The 17,449-nt window shown below is 39.9% G+C and overlaps 1 protein-coding gene across 1 annotated transcript in view; it reads right to left on the reverse strand.

Moving 5' to 3' along the window:
* CAP2 (cyclase associated actin cytoskeleton regulatory protein 2) overlaps positions 1 to 17,449 on the reverse strand; it is a 69,425-nt gene that overhangs the window by 21,910 nt on the left and 30,066 nt on the right. The window contains exons 4-7 of the mRNA XM_082310999.1: positions 15,278 to 15,355; positions 2,546 to 2,689; positions 2,230 to 2,315; positions 355 to 460 (exon numbers count right to left, since the gene is read on the reverse strand). Of these exons, the coding sequence (XP_082167125.1) occupies positions 355 to 460; positions 2,230 to 2,315; positions 2,546 to 2,689; positions 15,278 to 15,355 (414 nt within the window). The remainder of the gene's footprint in view (positions 1 to 354; positions 461 to 2,229; positions 2,316 to 2,545; positions 2,690 to 15,277; positions 15,356 to 17,449) is intronic.

Here is a 17,449-nt window from a genome sequence, read left to right on the forward strand (position 1 = left end):
TTTCCTTTAGTGTGGCATGTCCTTAAAATTTTTTGAGTTTGTTTTTATTCCTACCTTCTACTGTAGCAGGCCTGGAGAATTCTGTCTGCCTCTACTCACCATCTGCAGCGGGGGATTATGGCTATAATAATCCCAAATAATTCTTCCCTCTTCCTCCAAACCTGTACCACAATGGCCTGACACATCTTCTCCACCCATCTTTCAAACTTTTACTGGCTTAGTTGGGGAGTCCATGGACCATGACTTCTGTTCCTGGCCTAGATATTTATTTTTCCTGAGCTAATGACCTGCATTAAAAGTCAAATTGGTTACTGGCATTTTATGGTTCTTCATGAAGAAAGCAAGAGTACTTACAGTTTTACTCCAGGTGAGACCTGTGGTATGATGCTCTTTGATATAAGCTTGAAGCTCAGACCAGATGTTCAGATATGACTTCACCCAATCAACATGGCGTGTGTCACTGTAAAAACAGAGACAATATTTATATGTGTGAACGTACTTAAAAACAGAAAGCATTGCTACTCTTGCTTAAAGCAGGTAAAACCCACTCTCTGCCTTAAAGCCATGGACAAATCAGTTAGTTAGCAGGCAGCCAGCCAGCCCAGTGCTGAGAATACCGAGGCCTACTACACTGGAAAGCTTTTAGATCCTTCCGGAGGACAAACAAGGGCAAGAGATGCCTCTAGCGTGGCGTGCTTCCTGCTGGAAGGCTGTGTTGCCATTCTGCTCAGGCTCTAAGTCAACTGGAGAAGCACTAAAGGTATATGGAGCTGTGCAGCAGCTACCCAGACTCAATCTTAGGGTGCTGAATTTTAGAAAATTAAATATCCGTGGGTTCTGTAAGATATTCTAGCTTCCAAGTTCAAATGTAGCCAGGGTAATACTGGATCATGTTATGATCATCAGACTGAAGTATTTATACCTCAAGAATTTTTAAAGTACAAGTCACAAGTTGGCTATAGAATCATTATTTGGAAGGCTTAGTCTTCCAGTGGGACAGTAATTGAAAACAAGAAATATGTATAGAGAGAGAAACTGCTTGTAAGATGGAGACCTTAGTTACGAATAATTATTACTGAATAGTGATGGCTATGGACTGGATGCTTACAAGGATTTGGGTGTCTACCTCCTATTTATTTCCTTTGGAATTTGATGCTTAATACTGCTGAGGATCTGGGTCAACAGGTTTAATCCAAAGCCTACTGAAGTCAAGGGAGAGCCTTCCACTACTTTGGAAGATGACGTGATCTGACTGAGTAAAAAACAGGAAAAGAATTCCTTACTAGGGGAAGATCTAAATACCTAAATAATGTACCCTGTTTATAGCGTTATGTGAGACAATTTTCTTCCCCAGAGTAAGTACTAAAGCTGTATTGTAAAACTCTTCCGTTACCCCAGTAGGTACTACCTTCAGTAGGTAAACTAAGGCTTCAGGAATAATACATAATATATATAATAGGAAATATTATATATAGTCTATAATATGTATTTATACATCTACAATAAATAGAAATATAGAGAAAAGGTTTTTATATAGATAAAGTTTTCCTCACTAAAGAGGTAAAGCTCAATAGCCAATACTTTTCTTCACTGGGATATAAAAATTAAGAGCAAAAATCTGCAAAAAAAAAATCTCAAAAAGTACCAAATCAACAGGATTTATACATGTCTTTTTTAGGAGGGCACAGGAAGGACCCGTATTTTTTCTCCTTCTCTGTCAGCTCACAGATCTCATTCATGAAACTTTTTTGTGAATTCCTTGTGCTCTTTAAGAACAATGCAGTGGTACAGAAAAAAAATCAAATTGGGTGCTATGGAATTAGATGATCAGTTGTATACATTACCACCTAAATGCACATTTTCAAGCAAAGAGTGAGAACAGCAACAGTATGAGTGCACAAATGAGACAAGGATGCGTAGCAGCTAGCTAGCCACACGCTGATATGTAAATACGCATTTGCCTATAAGCTTATGATGCTGGAATGCCAGAAAATTAAATATAATCCTATAACTTGCAGAGAGTGAAAACCAGCACTGCTAGTGCTGCTGCCATTCTCACTGCAACATGCTGAAGGTCAAAGATGAGGAGGGGAAAATATACTACTGCAAGCAGATTTTATCAAATGCTTTTTAGTTTACAAAATGCTTTCCGTGATGACATTGTGAACCCTATTGGTATGGTTAATGCTCTATTCTCTGGCTAGTAGATACTGGGGCTTGGCAACATACCTGTGCTTGTAGTCCTTTAATACCCTGTTAGTATAAAAGGTAGCAGCATCATTCATCTCCTTGACATAAGGGCCTGGTTTAGGAGACTAGGACCATCAACCCATGGTAGCAGGAAACAACAGGAGAAAGGAAGTAAAACATTAGTCAGACACCTTCCCTGATGTATTAGGTATATTACAAGACACCTTCTTGGGTGTAGCAGACTGAAGAACTACGCAGATGAGACTGCAGAGTTCTGCAAGATTTGGAACTATTCTGGGCCCTGCCACCCAGGAGCACACTTACAGCCCTAGCAGCCACCCTGTGTGTCACTCACCACTGCTATCCACCCAAGGGCAGGTATGCTTTCACTGACGGCTGAGAGGTGGTTGAACATTGTACTTCCTCTGTTCCTTTCTCTGAAGTTCTGGATTTCCTGAATCTTCTCTGATATTGGCTTGAGAAGCATTGCCACCTCATTCTGAAAAACAAAAAAAAAAAGACGACACTGCTGTTACAATGGGTAGTCCAAAAACACCCTGTGGTTTAACATTATCCTCCCTGCCCATTGATTTAACAGTTGGAAAGAAAGGTCAGCATATTCTCTACATTAAAGAAACAATTTAATTACCCTCCTCTGATTGCAGCAGCAAACTGCACAGACATTAAGTATTAATAATGTATTGCAGCAAAAATTGTTCTCAGCACTGGCAGCATTTTTACATGCTGCCCAGGTTAAGACTCATAGAGACCCCATAGCTCAGAGTTAGCAGAATGCTTGTATTTTTCATCTGACATCCCTGGAACTTTTTGAGACTCTTTATTTTGGCTTGAGCTTTTCAAGTTATTAACCAAGTTGTTCTTTCTGTAAGAAACACAAACTACTGGTTAGGTTAGTGGCCTCTTATCATCTGGCAACAAGACTGAGAAAGTAATACACTGAAGGCAATATCAATTTTAGCTTTCCCTACTGGTATGTTTTAATGTTTTAATTTCCTTTGGCTGCAAGTAATGTGGGAGGATTTCATGGGAAACATACTGCCTGCAAGCCATGGTTTGGGGAAATTCTCCTATGTTAATCAGAAACGAATGGTATCCAGGGGAATGACTATTGAGCGGAAGAAATAGTGTCTGGAGTGAAGAGAAAAGCAGAATGAATGTAGAAGCTATCCAAGCTCTTTCCTGTGCAAAGTGAATGCTAATCACACTGGCCCAGTGTCTCAGAAAAACTAATTTAGAGCACTAACTTACTGGGAAAAATTCTTCCACTCAGAAACAGCACATTGAGGGACAAGGAGTCATTAGTTTACAAGCAAAACAGGTGCTGTACCTTGCAACCCTATAAAATGTTTCTATAAAAACAGTCCAATTCTTTACTGCAAAAGCAGGCCCGCAGAACCCATACTATGTCCCATCAAAGAGAGTGCACCATTCTGATTTTCCCTGGCACTTCACTTGGAAATCACTCAGGATGTAGCGGAACTCTGTATTTTTTCTCACCTTTTCTCAGGACTACTTGTGTAATGGAATTAAGGGCTTGCTGGGGACAACTAATCATCATATTCTTGAAGACTAATGCTGTCATGACACACACAAGACAATGTGTACATATGTCTTGCTTGATCTCTGTTGTCTGTAAGATACTTCTTTTCACCCTTTCACAAGACTTCAGCTTTCCAGAATTTTATGTCACCTTAAAATAAGCATGTCTGCTATGGATCAACATAGGTCAAAAGACACTCCAAAAAACATGACAAAAAGAGGTCCTGCATTTTTAAAAGAATTTTGATCCAGCTATGGAGCCTTAATATTTTAGTGGTAATGTAATTTTGAGAAAGGCCTATGCATCTGAAATGCATGGGGCTATTTGGTCTTCTCCTACAACAAAGTGGGCTGGGAGAAAACAAATATTTACAGTATTACTAGGAGATGAAAAGATTTTTTGTTGATGGCTTAATGACCAGCATAAGTCATTAAGTCTGAAAAAGCCCTGAAACCTCCATGATTTGTAGTTCTTAAAAACTGATTTTGTTGCCATAACATGATAAAGTCTGCAGGAATTACTCTTTCTAATTTTTGCTTGTTGACAACATGCTGCAGCTGGTTGGTTCTTTCTTATTTTGCAGGGAAATCTTTCAAGTATGACAGTAGTTAACAAAACTGAAATTTAAGAAAATGCTTGTTCTGCTTTGATATTATGCCAGTTTTCCTCCCATAAAGTCTAAGGGATATTTACAGTCCTTAGCTTACTGTGAATCTTCATGGCCCAGTTCCAGCCAAAGAGAACATCAAGGCTAAAAATACAGCTCCACAGATGCCTGGTATATCTAGACAGCACTGGGAGGCAGCACGTTTCTGTGGACAGGGCACAGAAGTGGGAGTCCATAAATGGGGGTTCTCTTTGCAGCTCTCCCACCAAATTATCGTCAGGTTTCAGGAAAGCTGGGTTACCTTTCTGTGCTTCAACTTCCCATATATGAAATGATGCTAATATAGCTGTTTTATTTTGTAGAACACTTTGATAACTACAGATATGGCAGCAAAATTAGGGCCAAACGTTTTTCTGAATGGTACCATAAGACCCACACCTCCTCCTACTCCTGCTAGAAAAACTCCCAACCACTTTTGTGAGGGTTTTCTATCAGTGGTACAGACAGAATTTCTGCCCTCAGAATACAGGACTTAACCTGTCCAGTGAATCAACCGTTTATAAAAATGTAGTGGATTTATCTAATTTCACAGAAAAGGTGCCCCGTGGGAGTTTTAAAGGTGAAATACATATTGCTAAGGAAAGTAGCTCAAAGTCATCATTCACTTGGCACTGTGGTGACACCAGAAAGAGCCACAAAGGGCTTGAGGCTTTGCTCCGCTCTGTCCCACGTGAGATGCACTGGGAGAACGGTGCAGCCTGCCGTCCCCTCACTGTGCACTCGTCCTGTTCTGCAATGGCTGCTGCCTGCCTGCCTGCCTGCCTGCACCAGATGTGCGCGGGTGTGTTTGTGCAAGCTTCTTGTGATCCAAATTTCTGTGTAAGGGTTGGACACAAAGGAATACCAGTCTGCAAGGAATCACTTAATTGAGTCCTGTCTCGCCACAGTCAGTCCTAAATTTTTAGTTAGTGATTAAACTGCAGATGAATTATAGTGTATATGGCATACGGGTATAGAAAGGCTCATTAATCCTGGCAGTAATCAGTCTTGTTTGGCTCTACAATGCAGAACCAGTTGTGCTGAGGGTTCTAAAAGAATAATCTCTTTATTGCAATGAATATTAAAACAGCTGGTTGTTAATAAAATGATTGTCTATACTGTATCTCTAAGAAAAAATGAATTCAAGGAGATGAGTCAGAGCTGTTGGAAAAATCTTCAGCATGCCTCTGGCATGTGCTAGATAAAATTTCTTGTCATTTAAGACACAGCACAGTTGTTTAACAGAAATTTAAGAGTCTTTGTTTAAACACCGTTCCTATTATAATATCAGTTTTGCTGAAATGTTTAAATATGCAAGAGTGGCACAACTTAGAAATATCAAAAGTAATTCCCAGTATGCCTTTGTCATTTTTTAATAATTATTAAAACCAGATGGTCTTTTCAAATATTAATACCTAAACAACCAGCCAGCTTTGATCCATGTCTTATAATGCTTATTAGAAAATCAAGAGTAGTAAGACTACTGCAGTAATTGGCCAAAACACTCCAAAAAAGTTACAGCATGCAACAAGAACTGCCTTAGGCTTTGGCTTCAGAGACTTAACCGTCTCAGCCCAGTCTCGTAAACTGGCCTGGCATACCAGTATTCCAACAGACCGCACCAAACAGACTTTCTTCTCCTTCACGTTTTTGTAATACTCACACGAGAGTCCCCCAGATGACAGGTTTAACAGGACTGGGGCACATGGATTCAGTTCAGAAGAATGACCAAACTTTTGAGTTTTGTGATTTTTGAGATTTGCCTGCGAAGTCACACTCAACTGGGTGGCTTGCTTAAACTGTGGCTGCTTGAGCCAGTGATTACTTGAAAGTCTCAGCTTTCATTTGAGAAAACTTGTATTTCCTCAGGACCATTGCTGTCCAGAAACCTGCTAGCATGAATCACAAAGGCGCAAAACCCAGCAGGTAAATAAAAATACAGTTTTTAAAGATCTTATGTATTTTTAAGCTAATCTTACATGGTTTTGAGGGGTGAGATTGTTTACTGAAGAATTTTTATGTTGATGGGTGGCAACACCATTCAGACCTCACTATTATAGTGTTTAAATCAACCTGACCTATTATGAAAAAAACATGGCAAGGGAACAAATACGCTTTTAAGTTATGCTAACTGAGGGGGTGGCAACCTTTGGTGTAGGAGCAGTAAAAGAAAACTGAGAGCATTTGGAATCAGCAGCCCCTTCATTTTACTCAGCTGCAACCAGAACAGCACGACTACAACCTTTATTCCATGGTCTACAGTTCTGTTATTTTCTTCTGTCAGTTCAAAATCTCCATCATACTCACATTGTATTTTTCACAGGAAAGTTTGAAACATGGAGTTGATTTGAATCAGCTCTCTTTGTATATGTTGGCAAGTAGCGCAGCCTAATAGGAATGGTTCTGTAGAGCAAAACAGTCGGTGCTGAGGACCTGACGTTCACATTATACCTGTTTAAGAGGGCGGGCATTTTGGACTAGCTGTAAATCGTGGTTTAGGTGCTCTCTGGGAGTGTATATCTTCCATGTAACTTCATCAGAAAGATAACCATTTTGTACACCCTAAGACTGTTCTACAGCGTGAATCACAGCATAGTAAATGGGGCTGATTTGAAGGAAAAATATAGTCCTACTGTGAACTAAAACACTAATGTAGACACAGCCATTATCTCTGCAAACAGCCTAGTACAGTCCCATCCCACATTTCATCCCTTCAAGGGATGAAAGATGTCATGGATAGCGTCTGCCACACTCAGTGCTAACAATTTAAAAGGTGAGCATCTGCTCTCAGCTGAGACTTGATTCCCTCTATTGTAAATGAAGAAAGAGATGTCCCTGAGGAATTCTTTCCGCTTATGAATAGATGTTAGAAGACTATATATTAGAAGACATTACTAGATGTGAAGACTGCACTCTAGAGGTGCTGCCATTTACTGTAAAGAGAGCCTAGAAAGCCACCTGACACAACATGCCTACCTTGACAGTTAAAGCTGATGAGCAGAATCCCATCCTGTGTCTATGGGAATAAGATACTGGTAGCTTCAGTGATGACCAGTGAGATGCATTTCTGCTATGAGTGGCTATGATTCTAGATCTAGAATAGTTTTAGATTAACTGTAATTTCCCATATTTTGTATTTTGTAAAAGGCAATCTGTAAAGAAGACTTTAAAATTTAAGTTAGTCCTTTTTTTGTATAATGTGGTTTAAGAAAGGCCTGTCTTTTTTGTTGTAGCTGTGTATCAGCAGTCTGAATGGAATCAGTGTTCAGATTAGGCTGAGGAATAACCTCTTTCTTTAAGTATATAGAAATTTTTTTTTTTTCCAGAGGTGAATCTAAGCTAGCTGGTAACTTTGAGCCTCCCAGTGCTGCATCTGGACTCCTCAGATGCTTACTTTTTTTTTTTTTTTCCTTTTCATTATTACTTCCATAGTGAAATATTACCAGCTTTTGTTGGCGGCTGTCAAACTGTTCTTTTAGCGCTGCCTACCTCCATCTCTCCTTGCAGAAAGTGTTTCACATTTGGTACCGCAGTTTTGCTCTTAAAATTGCAGTATAACCTACTGCACCTTAATCCAATGCTTTCTCTGCAAGCACCTCCTGATTGGCAGTAGAGACCACCAGTGAGATCTTTCTCTATGATCACTACATTCATGTCCCTCTAGTATTCTGATATTTTCAGGGTTCAGAGGTCTCCCTCTAACTAACCACAGAGAGACATTAATTTATTCAGGTCTCATTTTCTTAGACTGTGAATCTTCAACATAGTGGTGTAACAAGTGTTGGATTTGTTTGTCAATAGCACAGGTTTTGCCACTTCAACTCATTGCTGTGCAACAGCAGGACTGTGACACAGAGAGACAAATCTGCAGAAATGTCTGGTCAGCTTCATCAGCACAGAAGCTTAGACACATTTGTGTGCTTCCAAAGTGACTTAATTGGTATTTGGCTTTTATTCCTCTTAGATAGCACATAAATTCTCAATCTAACAGCCAATGTTAGCTGTAGCAATTTTGTGCTTTGTGGGAAAAAAAAGTGAAGACCAAACCATAACCCCACATGACAAATTACTCAGTTTGGTCATTTGTGGGTTTGTTTTGAAATGTAAACTCTGAGGGAGGGCAAATGGAGAGGAACATGAAAGACAAATAGCTTCTAACCAGTGGAGGAATCCAGGGCCTGATAGAAACTGCATGCATCAGTTTACAGCAGTATGGAATCACACCCAACGCTTCTGGCCAGGACCCTGGCTGTTCTTTAAAGGGACTTGAATGCGCTATATATTGTTTTCCTGTCCACTACAACTCTCCACGGGCAGTACCTTCAACAAGGAAGGGTCCTCCTGCTTTAGGCACACAGGCAACATCCCACACCTAATCAACAAGAACAATTACACAAATGAGCTGTTTTCAACCTTTTGATTTACTGCTCCTCAGTCGTGGCTGCTGCGGTCATAGTCCACCTCAGTGGGGCCCAGGGCATTCCAGGTAGCAACACTCTGTTAGAAAATGGTGTTCTGTTGAGTCACATCTGTTTTGTTCACAACACCTGAGATCTGACGAGCCTTTGCTAAGGCCAGTTAGGTTTCACACAGGGTATGTCCCAGCACAGGGATGTTAGATGGTGCAGCCTTCCAGCCTTGGACATTCATGTGTTTCACCTGAGATCTCCCCTGTAAGACTGCCAAGTTCAATAAGCAGTTCTGGAGTCTGCATAACTTTCAGAATTCAAAAATCATTGGTTGTGGTCTGATTTAGATGAAAGTAAAATTAGAAAAAATTTAAATAACCTGTGAACTGAAAAGCCCTGCTTTTCAGTCAGCTGTATCCCCAGTGCTCTCCCCTTCAGAAGATCATGCACAGTCCAGAAATCCTGGGAAACAACTGGGTAGCACAGAGAAAGGAGCGTACTGGTTTGGATTTGTGTTTAGCAGAAATAAATATGATACTTAATGGGAAAGGGAGTGTCCCATCAGCCTAGCTCAGTGGGATCTCACATGGCGCAGTTTGAATATGAACATTGCTACAGGGATTGAAAACTAGCCTGGTGATTTTAGGACATTATTTTAGGACACAGCAGAATTCCAACAAGAGTCTGGAGGATCCCCAGAATTGCTTAGCAGGTATGTCAGATGAGGAGCTAGACAAGATGCAGAGTATCATCTTCGATAATGTCTTCCTTACGGGGTGATGCTGTTCTTAGTGCTGGTATAGACATACTGGAGTAAACAAGTGCAAGGAGCCTTTGCTTACTGGAGCCTGGCTCTTGCACAGAGCGTGAACTGCTGGAGAGTCTGTGCCTGATGGTGTTGATGTGAGCCAGTCTAGAGGTGTGCGATAACGTCCATCTCTGGCTCTACTTCTCTTCCGTACAGGCTGGGAGACGTAGCACTGATCGCGGCCCTTCTGTGTTCCCTGGATCCCCAGGTGTCTCTGGGCTTTCTTACGGCTGAGTGCACTGCCCCTGGGGCAAAAGTGGATCCCAAATGCATCCATCTTTTCATTGCACAGGCTTTGGCCTGGGAGTTTTTGGCAAGTGAGGAAAGAGAAATGGTACAAGGATACCTACAGAAGTTAACTACACGAAAGACACTGAGGTGCTGGAGTGTGTCCAAAGAGCAATGAAGTTGGTGAAGGGTCTGGAGCACAAGTCTTATGAGGAGCAGCTGAGGGAACTGGGGTTGTTCAGCCTGGAGAAGAGGAGGCTGAGGGGAGACCTTATTGCTCTCTACAGCTACCTGAAAGGAGGTTGTAGCAAGGTGGGGGTCGGTCTCTTCTCCCTAGTAACAAGCGATAGGACGAGAGGAAACGGCCTCAAGCTGTGCCAGGGGAGGTTTAGATCCGATATTAGGAAAAACTTCTTCACTGAAAGGGTGGTCAAGCACTGGCACAGGCTGCCCAGGGAAGTGGTTGAGTCACCATCCCTGGAGGTATTTAAAAGCGGTGTAGACATGGTGCTTAGGGACATGGTTTAGTGGTGGACTTGGCAGTGTTAGGTTTATGATTGGACTCAATGATCTTAAAGATCTTTTCCAACCTAAATGATTCTATGGTTCTATGATCAGAAAATATAATGAGCTTGAGGCTGGTTAAACGCAGTCGAGCGCCTTTGAGACAAAATTATGAGATAACAGGTGTCAGGGGGCTATCTGGACCTGAAACCGAGGAAGAGTTTGCAGCAATATCCAAAAATGAGCCTGTGAACACTGTAAGGCAGCAGGCTAGCGACTGAAAACTGTCAGTTCGTCTATCACTGCGGCTGTGACCACGTCGCATGCAGTTGTAGGCTTGCTGATAACAGAAATATGTCAACAGCTTGGCAAGATTTCAGAGAACGGGGGCGGGGGAGGGAAGGGCTTCCCTTTGGAGCTCAGGACTCTCAGGCTCTGTCCTTGTCACTCTTGGCACGTTCTGTAAGTTTGGGACCTGAGGACCTTAAAAGGACTGAACCAAATTCCTCCTTAAGCTATTTCTAGATACAGAGGTGCAGGTTTGCAGCAGTCAACCAAGCAGAATGGCAGCAAAACTTGGCTCGAACTCTTTTGCATAACTAAGTAATAAATTAACGAGGTGAGGAGCATCCTGCTCTTCGTATTTTTGGAAAACAGTAAGGGTGATCCCAGTAAGTATGAGGAAAAGCAGTGGGAAGTGGAATGACATAAGCGAGTCAAGGTAATTAGAAAACAAATCCTGCTAGGATGCAGAATAAGAAGTCCCTGTTATTGAAGTACTTTAAAAATAGAAGAGAGAAAAAAATGAGCAATCCTACACTGACAGAGAGTAGGGAACTGTAAATCTTCACCTTTGATTTCGATATAAAAATTCTGAGAATGAGTCCTTTATTCAAAGAAATTGCCACAACTATTCTACTCCTACAATAGATTTTTTGCTTGACTGCAAAAATTTTAAAACCTCAGGATTTGTTCTCACGGCTCTAACTTCAAATACAGTTTCTTGGGTTTCAAGGGTTTTTTCCCCCTTTTCTAGGAGAATAAGGGAAACCTCTCCTTTACCTCTCACTTTCTTCCACCTCTCTCCTCCCACCTGTGTGCAGAATCTGGATATTTAAGCTAGGTATTTAATTGGAATGTTTGTCTGCACAATGTTAGTAATTAAATCCATGGTAAATCTGGCAGTCATATGAACTCAGCATTTTTTTTAAATGAGAAATTACATAATCATTTATAGTCTGAACTGCATCTGTCATTTAAATCTGTTTGTAGTACTTCTTACCATGAGTATGCTCATCCTGGATATGTTTATACTGATTCACAGAAAAACTTATCTCATTTACTAGTTCCCAGTATGGAAACAATGGATCATTCATGCCCTTAAAGCAACTCTTAAAATTGTTGGAACTCTTAAAGTGAAATGAAACAACTCATAAAGAGAAGACAGTATATAAGCTACCATTCACAAAGAATTGGGTTCACTTTGAGCAGTGATCTCGTACGTTAGTATTCATGATCATAAATTTTAAAAAAATTATTAAACAGATAAGCTTGCTCAGGAACACTAATAACTTTTTAAATTATTATACAATAAAATAATAATGTTTCAATCAGAATTGTATTTGGCTTAGACTATGGGGAATAGAAAATTCAGATCCAAACTATTGCACAATGTTTTGTGAAGGTTTATGTTAAAATCTATCTCCTGAATTGCCCAAGCAACATGTAAACTGTCTCAAAATACCTTTTTAAACAGCTTCTCACCGCATATAGCAATATTCTAATTTATTTTCCCTTCTCCATCTTCTCTGTACTATCTCATATATAGTAAATAATTTATAATAGACATCTTTTTGCTTTAATGTTTGAAGCTTGGCGTCAGGAAATAATTTCTACTAAGTGGATGAACTGAAGAATCCCATCTTGCTGAATGAGCCTGTATCCAGCAGCCATTAGCTGGGACATACACAAACAGGAATATCAACCAGTGGTTTTGTCATGTGATCTCTTCCACTGCACACACAAATATAGAACATGACCATAAAAAGTAACAGAACATGCTCTCTGCGACATAATTTATTGCAGTATGCCAGCTGGAATTACCTTCTTGGCTCCTACTATTTTCACGTGTACGGATAATAAAGGCTGTGCACTGCAACAGATTCCAAATGAAAAAGTATCAACATTATTAACAAGAAGCAAAACTCTGCAAAAGCAACTTCAGCAGGCTTAACTTTGGAAAATGTTTGCTAGTGACTCATAGCAGGAGTTAAAGAGCTAAATGAATACTAGGGCTTCAGCATTTTCATAGAGGGGAAAAAATACTGCTTTTTATACGATATACATTTCTCTCTTTGCTGAGCACAAAAAAATCTAAGGATTATTATACATATAGTAGCTTTCTTTTTGTCTGAATTCCTTATTCATTAGTTTGTAAGCTGCAAGAGCTGAGCTAATTTATTTTTCCAGGGCATTTTCCCCTCCCTCGTTTTTTTTTTAAAGGCACCATGTATGACATCCCAACATGACAGGAACTCAGTAAATCCCCTCAGTCTCCACACCGCTGTCTCTGAATGTCTACAAAGCTACTATGCCATAATCGCAACTCGCTGGCTCATTCACAGCTTTACATTATAAAGCAAACAGTCTAGACAGCTGAATGACAGAATTACTCTCTTTTCTCTTGCATTTATAGATATGCTGTCATCTTCATTTGCTTTTCTCTACTCTGTGCATTCTGATACGCTAATGATTAGCTTTCCTGTTTGGATTCCACACTGACTCTGTGGCTCTAGGCAATAAATACAACCAGAGCTCAGATGACACCACATCAATAAGGTCCTCAGGGGAGGACCCCTGCTTCTTTCCTTCTCCTGGCTTAGCTGGTGATAACCAGCTTTTTCAAAATGGTTAACCAGTGTGGCTTTACAATAGGATTTTTCTCCCCATTGAGATGAGATATAAAAAGCCTAGTGCCTGGAACTGTCACTCTCTGCAGTGGAAAATATTGCTCGAGTTGCACAGTATAGGCAGCCTTCAATTATTCTCAGGTCTGTCTATCGTGTAGCTGAATGTATCAGTGCAAAAGTATGTGCAAAAAAGAGAAAAAGAATGAACAATATGTGTTTGGATGCCTACAAAAAATGTGTACCTAGCAGTCTTTATGTTAAAAAAATGGAAGTAACTGGACTGGGTTTGTTTTCACTCAGAAAGAAACTTTAGTCTGTAATATTCCTGGTATTTTAACTTTGGAATGATGCGTACACACATATAATGTGGCATTTCCTCAGTGCTAAAAGATAGTTAAATGATAAAAGTATACTTTCTTGCCTTCAACAAGTTGCAGAAATCTATGCAAGCCTGGTGACATGCAGCTAAGACATATGGATACACGTGGCCAGCTCTGGTGATATTTGTGACAAGGTTTTTATTATTTGTTCCTTTTCCTAATGCTTCTGTAACTGTCATTCTCGATAATCTCTTTTTACATCTGTTCTTTTTTTTGTTTTTGCGTGTTTTGTTGCCATTTTTAAAATGAGAATTTCTAAACTTTACAGCTGAAAAAATCTCAAAGCCTTGACTTGAAGTCAGAAAGTTGTAAGGGTAAAAGTGGGGAGAAGCCATTGCCATTCTCACTTGAAAAGCAGAGAAAATCATACCGATAGTAGATCAGCACAGGAGGCCAAAGAGTGAGCCACAGCTTTTACTCTTACCAGACCTGGGACAATACCAACACTTCAGAACATTGCATTACATTATGGGCCATCGGAAACGGTTCATTGGGGAATAGTTTACCTATGAGCATGAAGAGTTTTGTGGGCCACTGGGTACAACTGTATTCACAGCCAATATAAATGACTGCTTGAGGCCTCTACCAATGGGAATTTTGCCTGTTCTCTCTGAGTCGTGACCCACTTTTACTCTCTGAGATCAGGGACAGCTGGAAAAACAACTGATACACCTTCTTCCTTGGAACTCTATAAATCTAAAGTCTTGCCTGGAATATCTGTGCTTTTTTTTTCCCTTGAGTACTCTTGCCATTAAAACATACCAATTAGAAAAACTTCTAATTTGTGTCTCTAAGAACAATAGTGACAGCAAATTTTCAGTAATTTATACCAGTTGCAGAGAGTTCTGATTTGAAAATACAGAGTTTAATGAACTATGGAGCGGGGAGCTAGTGGAAGACGACAGAACTGAAGGCCGTGGAGAGACTGTGCAAGTGAAGTCTTCATTCTCTGCGCGCTCCAAGAAGGAATGTTTGAGGGTGGTCCCACAGAAGGGCTACATGATCGCTATTCCCAGCAATGATAGTGCTATTGGCCAAAAACTCGTGCCCTCTAGAAATTACAAATGAGATTTCCTAACAACTCCACAGCTTCCCTGAGCTTCCTAGTTGTGAGGGGAGGACTTAAATAGTTGCCACTAAAATAAGTACATAAATCAACTTGATAGAAATTGTTTTTTTCATTTTCTTGACAAAGTGTTTTGCCTTCCTTCCAGAATTGGCCTAACCTGGACCTCAGCTTGGCGAATACTGAGTCTATGGGCCAGGACTGATTTTTCTCTCACTAGCTTATCCCCTGACTTCAAAGTCTGTCATATAGCATCCCTGGGGGGCTAGCAAAAAGTCATTCTACTCCATGGCATTTCCAGCTTCCAGAGAAACACTGATCACACAGCCGTAAAGTGGAAATCTCCTTTGGTTTCTTCAACGATCTTATATAGATTGGTACAGAAAAGGTTCTTAACCCTGAACTATGACTTTCTGATTATTACAGTGCCATGCTAATAACACTGAAAGCAAGCCTCTAAGTGCACTGTATAAATAAAGTAACAAATAAAAGCAAATGCAGGGATTGATATTAAACATATGGGAACACAGCCTTTTTAATACACTGCCTCTTGAAACGCTAGGTCACTTTTCTTACCTCTTGAGGCTCTTGACATTGAGATGCTAACACCAGGAAAGATCTCTGCGCTTGGAAAGCAGCACGTACCATCTCTGCCTGTAACAAAAGGAGGAATATAAATTAAACCTTAGCCTGTAACCTCCAATACCTCTTCTTGGCAGCTCAAAGTCAAGTGTGACAGCTCAAATCTTTCTTGCTGCTTCTCATCTAAATCACAGCAACACTGACTGGAAGAAATGTATTACAGTACTGGCTTAGCTATAAATTTTTTTGAAATCTAAGGTTAAGTTCCCTATCTTCTTCAGATAGGAAGTAAAACGAGTTAATATGCAATCTTTTTGTTATCACTTATAACATTAGTCACAGAAGGACTTAATTTTAACACTTCAGAGAATGTCTAGGCATCTTAATGGCGAGGTTTATACTCAGGTGCATGACAACAACTTATTACCGCTGAGAACAGCAACCTGCAAACTTTCTGTTGAACTGTAGTGATCTTTAAGAAGAGTTGAGCTTGGCATATTTGCTGAGCGACTATGCTGTAATTCATTCCTTGCCTGTCCTCTGTGAGCAGACCCTAAGATCGATGGCTATGAGAGATGGTGGCTGAAGATTTTGGGGCAATTTTCCCCCACAGAACTCTAGAATTTGGGTTAAAGCTGCATCTGACAGCATGTTTACATGCTAACAGTGTGAATGGGAGGTAAATCTCTACACTCCCCAGTGTTCCTTACTGTTCAAATTTCTGGTCTTTTTGGTTTTTTTGAACACTACTCATTTTCTGTACATTATGAATGATGTACCTTGATTAGAATCTAATCGCTGTTTCAGTATGACCTATACCTCATTCAAGTGGATGAGTAGTGACTAGGAGAAAGCATTATTGGTACAGAAAAGAACTATTCATAACTAGTGTATATTGCTAAATAAAAACCAAACCAAATGCTGTTAAGTTAATCTGAATAGGTACATTTATAATCACTTTGTGAAAGGGTGGGGAAGCTCATGCTGTTTTTCCTTGGGGTTTCTTCAATCTAAAAAGAAAACAAGGAAAATTTTATATACGGGCCTATGTGGATGCAACTTAAAATACATAAAAGTCAGGAAATTTGAAGTTGTAGCAAAGTAAAACAGCCAAATTGTGTTTATTCATCTTAAAATGTGATGGCATGAATAAAACATCATCTGTTAGGATGAAAATCACTGAAAGGAAGATGGTAAAAGAGGCCCAACTTGGACAGTATTTGGGGAGAAGGGGATATTATGGTCTGACAGGCTGAGATTTGGAAGAGGGTAATCATCTCTATAAATAGGTAAAGAAATAAATAATAAGGGAAATTGTATGAGCATAGGAGACTTAAATTTTCCAGACATAGACGTAAATACCATCAATAATAGCAAGGTTTAGATATTCTTAGACACTTCAGAAGACTGACTTTTTGGTACAGAAATTCATAAAACAACAAAGTGTGTGCTATTTTAAGCTTAGTTTTTTTGTGTGAGGAGGATCTTGCAGAACAGCTGACCGAAAACCAATGTTCTAGGAGGAAGTGATTATGAATGGGTTCGGTTCTTCTTAAATTGCAAGATGCACAAAAATAAATCTATAGCTAAGGCTTGGTATTTTAGAATGCCAAACTTTTAGAAAATAGAAAAATTAGTGAATGAAGATGACTGGCATGAGGAACTTAATGATTTGAATGAAGGAAAGGATGGATTTACATTAAGAATGGAAATAGTCTGTGCATGCTGGGCAGGAGGGAGAAATTGTAGGAAAGGGCTAGAGTCTCTGAATGTATAAATAACAAAAGCAAGACACTAAGAATAGGTACAAAACGCCCAAAGAGTGAGAAGAGGCCTTGATTATCAAGGAGAACTTTTTTTCAGGCATTATAAAATACAGAAGCAAAGGAATGATGATGGATAAAGGCCTTGCTGAACTGTACCTTGCACAGAAAAGTAAAACAAAGCCGTATTTTTTTTAGCTACTTGAACAATAAAGAAATAAAGCAATGAAGTGAGGCCGTGGCAGTGTCCTGAAGGGTAAGTTGGGCATGCCTACATTATTCTTGATGTAGAGCTTACCTGTTGTTGAATAAATGCTTTTCCCTAATTTCAAGGAAGTTGATGTACATGAAGATATTGAAAGGATAGCTAAGGAGAATGACGATAAATCAATGGGAATTACAT

This window comes from Platalea leucorodia (genome assembly GCF_965183815.1).
Source record: "Platalea leucorodia genome assembly, chromosome: 1".
NCBI lineage: Eukaryota > Metazoa > Chordata > Aves > Pelecaniformes > Threskiornithidae > Platalea > Platalea leucorodia.